This window comes from Dreissena polymorpha, chromosome 5 (assembly GCF_020536995.1).
Source record: "Dreissena polymorpha isolate Duluth1 chromosome 5, UMN_Dpol_1.0, whole genome shotgun sequence".
Lineage (NCBI taxonomy): Eukaryota > Metazoa > Mollusca > Bivalvia > Myida > Dreissenidae > Dreissena > Dreissena polymorpha.
In genome coordinates this window covers 18,468,976-18,480,862 of record NC_068359.1, presented here as the reverse complement: position 1 = coordinate 18,480,862, position 11,887 = coordinate 18,468,976, and the positions used below count along the sequence as shown (strand labels likewise).

The 11,887-nt window shown below is 35.4% G+C and overlaps 1 protein-coding gene across 3 annotated transcripts; it reads left to right on the top strand.

Moving 5' to 3' along the window:
* Positions 1-2,091: 2,091 nt before the first annotated feature.
* Positions 2,092-6,790, top strand: LOC127831711 (uncharacterized). 3 transcript variants are annotated; one of them, XM_052356743.1, is made up of 2 exons: positions 2,092-5,878; positions 6,034-6,790. In XM_052356743.1, the coding sequence occupies exon 1, from the start codon at positions 2,326-2,328 to the stop codon at positions 4,918-4,920; it is 2,595 nt and encodes an 864-aa protein (XP_052212703.1). In that variant the 5' UTR covers positions 2,092-2,325; the 3' UTR covers positions 4,921-5,878; positions 6,034-6,790. The 3 variants fall into 3 exon arrangements, with proteins under 3 accessions (XP_052212703.1, XP_052212704.1, XP_052212702.1); XM_052356744.1 differs by having other exon boundaries at positions 2,092-5,630; positions 5,972-6,789; XM_052356742.1 differs by having other exon boundaries at positions 2,092-5,630; positions 5,662-6,789.
* Positions 6,791-11,887: the final 5,097 nt, after the last annotated feature.

The following is an 11,887-nucleotide window of genomic DNA, read 5'->3' as shown; positions in this document are numbered from 1 at the left end:
CCTATACGCCTGGATAGGCTGCCCTTATTTACAAGTTTGCTATTTTGAAAACAATTCTGTATCGAAAGCATTGTGTTAAAATATGCCACTTACAATTCGCGATGCGATTTTAAATGACCCTCGTCATGCGAAAATGGGTCTTATTCCATATGCGCCATCAAATGTATAACCCACTCAGCCTGCACATCTCTCAGTCTGTTCAGGAGATATATAATGAGACCATAACACATTGGACGATTTTATAGCGAACATCATCGCCTCTGACCAGACTGCACAAATTCACAGGTTGGGCTTAAGATAGGCTGGCCGAAACAAGTAAGACCCATTTTAGAGTTAAATTTGTCGAAAGAAAACAGCCTGTAAATCAAATATTAACATGCGATATATTTCGATAGTGAATAAATACTCTCATAATAAGGGATTTTAGGACACATATGTTGTGCACTCTCGTAGTATAATTTGTATTTACTTACACTTATGTGTGGTTTGACAATAATAAGTTGATAACACACATTTCATGCGGTGAATATGTGAATAACAAACACAAAATTTAAACTTATGTTTTCACTTAAATTATTTAGGAACGTACATTGCAAAGTTTATTTCAAGTCAGCATTTACGCCGACTACCTTATATTCGGTTTTAGCGATTATAAAGCATTTTTGTTGTTGTCTATAATATACCTGTAGTAATTGGTGTACTCATGTTCAACGTTTTCTTAATTGAGAACTGTGAATGTAAACAAACTTAACTACTTACTACTGCGTTGTTAGCACCCATGAATACAAAAGATCGCCGCTATCTGTTGAGAACAAAATAATGTTTCCTATAAACAGCAACAGTAGCATGCACTATTAATGAGGTTACACAACATCCCACTATACTTGTTTATCAGCATCTATCAATAGCCTCAGATGCGGTGGTTATCGTTCTTAGCGTAGTTAAGAGCAGACCGACTTGCAACGCGTAGTACTAACCTTAGTTGTTCGCAAGCGAACAACAATAAACTGAATGAAAAGAAACACTTGTAAATAAAATGGCTTGAATGCGATTTAATAACACGTTTTTCTCGTTCTCCATATTGTTACCCTGTCCAATACACAAGTCATACGCCGAACCATTTTTCGCGCTAAACCACTGCCGTACTCTCTTCTAAATAGCCTGCACAATACCACTACGATACGTTTTTTTCAAACTAAAATAATCTGAACACGCATACGAGAGTATTTTTATTTGAGAAAACAACAGCTACAACATGCATGCATCAGGCAAAACTATACAATTAGCCAGTTTTAATAGCTGAAATACTTATTGTGGTGTCTATAATAACAACCACGACAAAAATACAACAACCCAAATAAAATGAATTAACTGTTTTTATTATGAGTCTACTTTATGAATACGCAAGATAAGTTACTTATTGGTTAAAAACATGCATATTTTACATAAAACTTATGTAACTTTATTTAGATGAAAAATTTACATGACAATGATTTATCAATGAACATTTATTTGTGGCATTAATAAATTGGCATTATGGAGTTCATGTGCATTTAAATAAATCAATCTGCAAAATAAGAACGTTTTTCCGAAACTACGAACAGGCATGAAGTACATTTAATATTACTGTCATTCTTATACCATCTGAGAGAAAAAAAATCGACCTTTTGTTTTAAAATCATAGGTAACCTATTGAACCCATTTACTCAGCAACGCTTTCTTGACGCTAGTGAATTTCTTTTTGCACCCGTGTAATCGTTATCTGACGTGAATCACTAGATGTTCTTTATAAATACTCATCGTCGTCGTCGTGATTTTCATCAAGTCGAATATTGATGCGTTAACTCGCATTGATCACATACTGTTACAAGATATTTAGCGCTTCGGATCGGGATTGTTGCGTTGTTTCGTGGTTTAAACTTTATTGTCTACAGAGCAGGACATAAAACTTAGTTATAATTTCCGTAGCATCTTAGTTATTATTTCCGTTAGTTATAATTTCTGTCATTTACCGTCTTCCATACTGTGATGTATTTTTAGACTGATTTCTGAATACTGCAATACATGTAGTCTATTTTTCGAAAACGTGCTTTCGATTTCTACACGTTTTCTGTAAACAGGTTTGCATAAAAGCGAACACATTAAAACCTGAATGAAAGGGTTGAGTTATGCAGAATTGTTTTGCTTTCAATCAATGACTGATCATTACAATAACTGCGTTAAGAATAAGTTGTGTAAAGCTGTACAGTACGGTATAAGTAGTTGATTACTGAAAAAATTAAGTGCATCGGATTTCGGATAGTATTATTTCAGATACATAGAACAATGGCATCTGAATTTGTGACGGAATATTCAGACTCTGTCCTAGATGGTGCTCGAATTAATAGCCTTCCAATGGCAGGTGGTGTTTCTACATTGGATAATCATATTCATAACACTAGTTGTCGTGAATCTGACGCTGTTGCAGCTTCGCCCGATGCTGTAAAAATAAAGGAGCCCTTAATATGCCAGCCGTGCAGAGATTATGAATCGGAATTTCTGCCAGCAGAGGGTTTCTGTGTCACGTGCGGCGAAAATCTATGTGCCGTCTGCTTTCAACACCACACGTTACCGCGGCCGATGCGTGACCATGTTCTTCAAGGGAAGGATGAAATGCCACGAAAAAATTCCATGGAAACCACGGACACTCCCTGGAAACCCAGACACATGTGTCCAATCCACGATAACGAAGAAATAACATCCTTTTGCAATAATCATAACATGCTCTGTTGCAAAAACTGTGTTTCCCTCGCACACGAACTATGCTTAGACGTCAACAGCATTGAAGCGAAAAGCGAAAATATCGAGGTAGTTGGTGAGTTTCAATCATTTCTAAAATCTTTGAATGACTTACTTGTTGGCTATAAACAAACTCGTTCAGTTGCTGTGCAAAACATGAAAGAAATTGACTGGTATTATGATCAGGCATTGATGACTTTCAAACAAACGATTGCCGGTAAGCGCGTACAGGATCTCGGCAAAATCAGTAAGGCAGCAGACGTTTGCGATAAAGTTATCAATCAGCTTAATGACACAATTGACAATATAGAACAATCTCGAGAACGTCGCAACACCACAGAATTATTCTTTCGCTTGATATCCATGAAGAATCATACAGTTCTTATTGGCGAAAATCTGAGAAGAATAAACCAGGATAATTCGTTCGAACGATACTTCTTTCAACCAAAGAGTACGACCTTGTGTTTTGGACAGACACTTTCGGTATCCACCTATACATCCATTATATTACATGACGACGCTGATTGTAACCAGCTACTTTTGTGCCCTGGTAACAATCTAATCTGCATAAGCCAAACTAAAATCTCGTGCATAAACACATTGACAAAGATGAAGAATGGAATTAATATCCTGAAGTCTCCGTGTTTGGCACAGTACGTCGGGAATGAGCTTATTGTAATTCAAACGGAACCACCAAGCAAGCCTTCATTGGGTAACTTGCGATGGACTGACGACACAGATGTAGAATTACAGGTAAACAATATAACCACCGATTCATTCAAAGATGAAATTGCAGTGCCGGCAACAGCCGTGGGGACAAAAACAGTAAGTTTAACACCAAGCACCGAAGGCTTGTTTGGAGCAGCATGTACAACACCAAGCACCGGAGGCTTGTTTGGAACACCAAATACAACACCAAACACCGGCGGCTTGTTTGGAGCACCAAGTACAACACCAAGCACCGGAGGCTTGTTTGGAACACCAAGTACAACACCAAGCTTTGGAGGCTTGTTTGGAACACCAAGTACAACACCAAACACCGGCGGCTTGTTTGGAGCACCAAGTACAACACCAAACACCGGAGGCTTGTTTGGAGCACCAAGTACAACACCAAGCACCGAAGGCTTGTTTGGAACACCAAGTACAACACCAAGCACCGGAGGCTTGTTTGGAACACCAAGTACAACACCAAGCACCGGAGACGTGTTTGGAGCACCAAGTACAACACCAATCAATCGAGGTTTGTTTGGAACACCAATTACAACACCAAGCGTGTTCGGAGCGTCAAGTACAACATCAATCAATGGAGGCATGTTTGGAGCACCAAATACAACACCAAGCAAGTGGGGCTTGTTTGGAACACCAAGCACAACACCAAATAACGGAGGCCTGTTTGGAACCGCAGCATCAACATCGAGCAGCGGGGACATGTCGCAAACTGCAAGTGTCAAATTGATTGGACAAGCAATTACAACAACAAGTACAGCAACACATGAAAGAAACCTGTTAGCAGTGCGAAAAGAGATAGCAGATGTAAGTAACAAGATAGCAGCAGTACGTAAAGAAAAGCTTACAAATGCAAAACCAATACTGTTTCCTGTACAGGCAATTACATCTTTGAAATTGAAATATGTATCTGTTGAGAAAATCCTTACTGCCCTTACATACAATGGAACTGATTTAATAGCTGTTTGTCTTGACCCGCTGGGAATTTATGAACTTGACGCTAAGGGTCACACTAAACGCAGTACGGTTGTCAGCAATCTCGAGGCTCTTCTATTCAATGGGACGCAGTTCATAAAACATCCAACATGTGCTGTTTACGACCTTACCGAGGACATAATATATGTCACTGATTCTAAGATGGACTCCGTGTTTAAGGTGACAAAATTAGGTGAATGTCGCTGTGTTGTGAGATCAGAACGCCTAGCTTCGCCTTCTGGAATCGCCCTGTGTCGTGATGGCACTTTAATGGTCTGTTGCAGCAAGGTCAAGTGCGTTGTCAAGGTGACCAAAGATGGTCATATCTACAGCTTCATTGGGCCGCTACAGTTCGAACCGTTGGCATTGGCCTATGACGAGACCAAGGGGCTGTTGTATATTGGTGGAAAATGTAGTGAGATTTACGTGTATAATGCTTAGTGAACTAATAAAACGATTGTTATGGTGTAGTAATGAAATGCAGATTGTAATTTTTAAAGTTAAAGATCATATACATAAGACGTTTATGAAATATATATATATATATGGAAGTCCTATTTAACTGTTGATATCAGTGTGGTTATGCAAAAGAAGTTCAATATAACATAAACCTAATTTGAATTTACAATTTGTTGTGTATTCTCATCGTTGACTGATTTTTTTTTTACTTAAGTTTTTATTTGTAATATTTATGAATGTTCGTTTTTTCCGTTTGTTATAACTTTATAAATTAGTATTGTTTTACAAGAGTTGTACAGTTCACCTAAAAATAAAGCAACGTTATCATTTAAATGCTAACGGTTTAATGCAATTCATATGATGCTGAAAAACTATTATTATTATGTAAATTTTGTGTAACCTTAGTAGCATTTGAAAGTGTAATTGTGCCGTAAAATAGTTTTTTATTTGTAAGACCTCTACATGATTCAATATCTAGTTGCATTGCAAGTCCGTTACAATTCATTTTTTGGAAGAAACTTCGTTTGCTGTGAAATTAATTCCACATTATTTTTTACCATCATACTCGCCTTTTATCAGTTGTGTTATTGGTGACATAGCAGGCACTTAGTTTATACGCATGAACTAATGACAAAGTGTTCCGAATTTTATGAAACGTAATATGCATCATACGTTCATGCTTGACATGTCAGGTCAATCATATGTTGATGTTTGACATGTCAGGTCAATCATACGTTGATGTTTGACATGTCAGGTCAATCATACGTTGATGTTTGACAAGTTAGGTCAATCATAAGTTGATGTTTGACATGCCAGGTCGATCAAACGTTGATGCTTGACATGTCAGGTCAATCATAAGTTGGTGTTTGACATGTCAGGTCAATCATATGTTGATGTTTGACATGTCAGGTCAATTATATGTTGATGTTTGACATGTCAGGTCAATCACACGTTGATGATTGACATGTCAGGTCAACCACACGTTGATGTTTGACAAGTCAGATCAATCACACGTTGATATTTTACATGTCAGGTCAATCATACGTTGATGTTTGACATGTCAGGTCAATCATATGTTGATGTTTGACATGTCAGGTCAATCACACGTTGATGTTTGACATGTCAGGTCAACCACACGTTGATGGTTGACATGTCAGGTCAATCACACGTTGATGTTTTACATGTCAGGTCAATCATACGTTGATGTTTGACATTTCAAGTCAATCATACGTTGATGTTTGACATGTCAGGTCATTTCAATTTAATAATTAGTTTCGTGATTTATGACCTTTTCATAACATTTACAATGTAAACGAGGTAAAACACAATAAAACCTAACACAGTACTGGTATGTTTAAATGGCGGTACTAAATAAGAACGTTGAATTGATGACTTTGTTGTTTGATATAGGTTTTTATATTATATAACCTGATCACAGCATGATCATGGTTAACTTCTATGAAACTTTTGTCCTTCATCCGTCTTGCGTCTTTCGTCTTTAATTATTACCAAATGGATTACATGCTTACCAACGTGCTCGACATTTTCCCGACGGGCATCTTTCTTTAAATTATAACCAAATGGATTACATGCTTTCCAACACGCTCGACATTTTGCCTTTGCCGGTGCTTATATTGGGTTATAATAAGAGAATCAAGCTTGTTTTCTTGTTCTGTTTTATTTTTTGTTTATTTAGTATGTTTTGTATCATTATTGTACTCAGACAAACACATATAGTACAGGGTTTCGATTATAGTTCAGTTGTTCGGTTTGTTTGTTATTTGTTAACAGTATTATGGTTGATTGTTATGTTGGTTATATGTTGTTTTGTGTATTAAAACACATAATTGGGTTATAAATAAAATAATTCAGGGTGTTATGTCGTTGCATTTGTATTTTCCTTGAAAGGATGGCCCATTGTTATTCGTTACCGCTTTGTGTGTCCTTTGGAGCTCTTATTTTGACGCAATTGAGTTTGAATGTGTTTGAGGCGAATTTTCTCGACCCAACTAGCGTGAACATGCGCTTATTGTCTGATCGTTATGCTTAAATTAATGTTAAGTCAGTAATTAACACAATTCTCCAATTTTGATGAAACTGTAAGCATATTATGATTAGTATATGCATTATCCTTATGACGGTCTAAATGCAACTATTTTGAAGTCGTTCTATTAAATTTATTTATTTTGGCCCTTTAATTTGTAAGTATGTCTTTCTAATGATTTTTTGTGTTTCCGCATATTGTAGTTTCGCTCCAATGATATTCCTGTCAGTTATTGCCTTTCATTTACATTTTCTTTATGGCTGCGCAATTTCTATTAACATGCGTGCCCCGTATTTGACGGAACTTTGTATAAAGGGCCAAAAAAAAGATGTAAACGATCAACCCATAACGTGAAAAAATTAATTATCCGAGAGCATTCATCATTTGCAATGATTATTTTTTTGCGTTTTCTTCATTCTGAGTTTCTATAGACATTAACTTCGTGAAATCTTGCGGCCATTTATTTGCATAATGTGGACAAAAATGCGTTTTATTCTGTTTTATAAGAATTAAATTGTTTCATTCTGTTTAATATGTAGTAATATGTAACACACACAAAAATAATTTTAAAACTGAATGTGTATAATTAATTTGCATAGCTCTTAACAACCAAATGGTTAAATACTTTTTTTATCGAAATAGCAAACCGGTATCAGGATAACTTATATTTAAATAAAAAATATTTGACGGTAAAAATTCATAATACTTGGTATGTCAATCACTGAGACATTGCAATTGACGGAAATTGTATTACATAATTGCCCGTAAAGTATCATAATCGATTAACCCCTCACAGTATGCATTTTCATCGGTTCTTACGCGGACATAAGAGGAATTCACGTTCTCAATTGACAGCTTTTATATCCTTAACACGTAAGCATTTCATCGCTCAAGTTAAACCGTAGCAACTTGACGATGAATCCATTTAGCACTTTACGGTGTTCAAGGGGCTTTCTGTTAATCTTTAAACTTAAACTATTTATTTGCTACTTAAAGGTTATATGTGTCGGATTTTAATGTTTGTGTAAATTAACATATATGCATATCGCACAGCGCGCTTGCTTACATTAAGCCGATTTATTTCGTGTCTACAAATCATTCATGCATGTTTGAGTAAACAGAAGTTGTCATTTTAGTGTCATTTCGTTGAAAACACATGTGCCACGATATGTATTACTTATCCGTGCCACGTTTTTTTCTGAGCTTTAATATCTTACAATTTCACTTAAGGTTCATGGGGGGGGGGGATAAAATTCATTAAAACTTCGCTTTGGGTTTTCTTCATTGAATGTGGTACAATATGGTCAAACTTTATATCATTTTAAAGCTAAAGACGGATAGAATAACATAAACACATTTTTTACATTCAATATTTGTGTGCTTTATTCATATTTTGAATTAAAACCAATACATTTTTACACTTATTTACAAAATCTCAATCTAAAGTTAGGAAGGATATGCACTACCTTAAGTTGAATAAATACAAAGCTATATACATATACAAGGACAAGTTAGCAACATTTCACAGAAAATTATTGTCATTAAACAACAAATGAGTTTTTATTCAACTGCCTTTTTGGATAAATATCCTAAATAAAGTTCTAAAACGTAACTACTTTTTAAAAATCCAGGTATGGTGGATAATAAGAGTCACAATTCTATTTCAAAGGCTTAACAATTTTGTTATTTACCTCTTAACCAAATTGCAAATTTTAAACCATCTCAAATTGAAATAGATTGCAGACGACATATAAAATTGTAAAGGAATATAAAGAAATTGGCAAAACGATTGATTTTATATTTCGATTCCTTTTACCCCCTTTGAAAGCGTGGCCATCGCTGTGATCCGTAGAAAAACGTGCAAAACAAATCGGTCGAAACCACGTGCAGTGGTGAGAAAACCGGGCATGTGTATACACATACCTGAGAAAACACATACTTATTTTGACAGTTGGGTGGCAACTAGTAAAACAACTATTAACATTAATCAGCAAGAGATCGCACTGAATAACAGAAATGACCACGTAGAGATATCATCACTTACCCTATTTCAAATATTTTCCAGGTGAAAATCGTCCCCCCACACGTCCTCTTTAGTTTATTTGTATTGTTTTTATGGAGCCGAAGTGCATCTCACAGAATATCCATCCAACTTCCGTTGTTTTGACTTACGTTATTAAAAACTCCGCTTAAAAGAATTATTTCTACTTTTAGATTGTTAAAGCGATGTATTATTACATATTATCAATAGAATAGTATACCGTGATGAATTGAACGGAGTTACGTATCGATCTTTCTGTCAGTCTGTAAGCGTACTATTTTATGCGCAATAATTAAGTACATGTGATTCGACAACGATTGTAAACATTGGTGAAATGCTTCTTACATAGTTATTGTTGTGAGTGTTTATGAGGTCTGATCGTGCAGTTTGCAAACATAAACGGAAAGATTACAATCCAGTGCATTTGTCATCGTCAACCGTTTGGAATGTCAATTAGGCGATGAGTGAGTTTTTACCATGTTTCTTTCTATTTTATTAATTTAAAAAGTTATATAATTTTCCGCCGAAATACGTGGAATAAACATGATTCAGATTTTTGAAAATAATGTATATTTTAGTGTTAAAATCGCTTTGTATTTTGATTGATTTTGTGAATGTTATGATACGTTGATGTACAAAATTGGTAGCAGTTTGAAGGAAAAACATCCTTTAAAGCATATATGTATACATTTTCCATGTGGCACTCTTCCTTTAGTCAAATTTGAGTTCTATGCTAGGCGTCCCACATTTTTCAAAATGAAGCCTCTACATGAACCTTAAATGTATTTGTCTTAAAGCTTTTTCAAGAAGTCATATGTTAAAATTGATAATAAAAATTATGATGTCCTTCACCTTGATCTTTACCAGCACATCATATTTATTTATATTATATCAATATATCAACTTAGATGTTTTAATTGTATTAAACGTTGAATACCTGTATATGATCACAATGGTAACTGTGTGTGCTGGTAAAGAAAAGGGTGAAGGACATCACAGTTTGTTTTTTGTTTGTATATATTATATATATCGTTTAAAAAAATAAAACATCTTTGTTAACATATTGTTTATTTTCGTGATTGTAAACAGCTGACGCATACGAGCGTATGCGTCGAAGGGAGGAAACAAAGCACGCTGCTCGTTGATTCCTTTCGTATGCGACATGTTCAGGAAGAGGACAGCTCGCTTTATATCGGACACGGAAAAACACGTTGTGGACAGAGTGGATTCACGCACCAATCTTGCGTGACGCACCTACGTTTGTAATTGGGACGGCCGTCTCTCAACCCCTAAATGCGTGTCAACATAATACGGGCATGCCATTAAAGCGTTGTAGGAAAATTGCGGAAGCCGTAATCGAACTCTTCCGGATGCCATGTGTCATAGTGTTATGCTACGAATTGGCGAACACGACTGTTAATGGCACTCTTTGCTTATAACCACTACAAACCTGTGTTAGAGGTATAGTGTCTCAATGCAAGCAATTCAATATACGTTAAATGAAAGTCGATTGCATTATTTCGTAAATATCGGCAGACTTGCGGCAAACCCGCGAACAACGCTCGTTCTCACTTTTCTGAAATCTACGGCAATGCTTTTCCTACTTTCCTGACCTTATCTGTAACGCTTTATAACACCTGTCCAACATTGTCCGCAACATTATTTCCCACATGCCTTTTATCTTTTATTTGTTTTTAGTTTTAACACAACACATACTATATGATGAAAGTAGTTAATTTAAATATCTTAAGCATTATCATTTCCTCTGCGAAAATGTATTATTTCATTCACTGTGTTGAAATGTGTATTTACACATAACAAGATCACATTAACAGAACAGCAGTTATGTAAAAATGATGATTGAGAAAAAATACACTGTCGTCATTAAGTTCGATTGCTTTTCCTCTTAAAGTAATCGATAGTACACAATTAATTCAAAGGCAAGTTTGACTTTTAGAGGGTCGTGAACTCATTACCCGACAATGGTACTTAATCAACTGTACTGTTGTCGAGTAACGATAATTACCTCAAAATTAAAATGCTCTGTGCGATATTTCGAACTTTCATCTGCCATTAAACATAAAATATCGTCTTGATTAAAATGCTTGACCTTTAGCGAGCAATGTTATGTGAAACATTACTTGACATTATTGAGGAAATAAACTTCCGATTGTACAGGGAAACTATTTTACCAGGTCGTTTGTATGTCTACATTTAATGCATGATTTATAAATATTATTTAAATTAATTGTGTATTTAATGAATTAGGATGCACACATATTATATATATTCATTCATAAGTTTATTAAAGTTACTCACACAAGAAAGCATTCACAAGATTATAACTATTCGATTATATTTAAATCCATCTAATGAACTGAAAATTATCGAGCTTTTCTCTGTGCGAATTATTTTAGGTATTACAAAGACAAGATGCGTTGTTAAAGTAAGCGACCTATGTTGTTTATTAACCTTTACTAACTGTTGGTTACTTATTATAAGCTATGGTAAATCTCTTAGCACACAAATACTAATTTAAATTTTGATTTTATTAGAATGTAAGAAATTATTTAATTGATTATAGTATGTATTATGACGACCACCGTGTGCATAGGAGTAAAGAGGTTTAGATGATATGGTTGTGTTAAAGTCTATTTAAACACCCTGCGCATTAACCTTTCGCAGACTGTCAAGCTTTAATTGTTTGTATGTTTTGTGTTGCGTTGTTGTGTGTATTGTCCAATAGTTTACAAATAATTGATCTTTTTTATCCCCACGCTTTTTGAAAAAAAGGTGGGGATATTGTGGTTATCTCCGCCGTCCGTCCGTCTGTCTGTCCGTCCGTCCTGGCCACTATCTCCTCC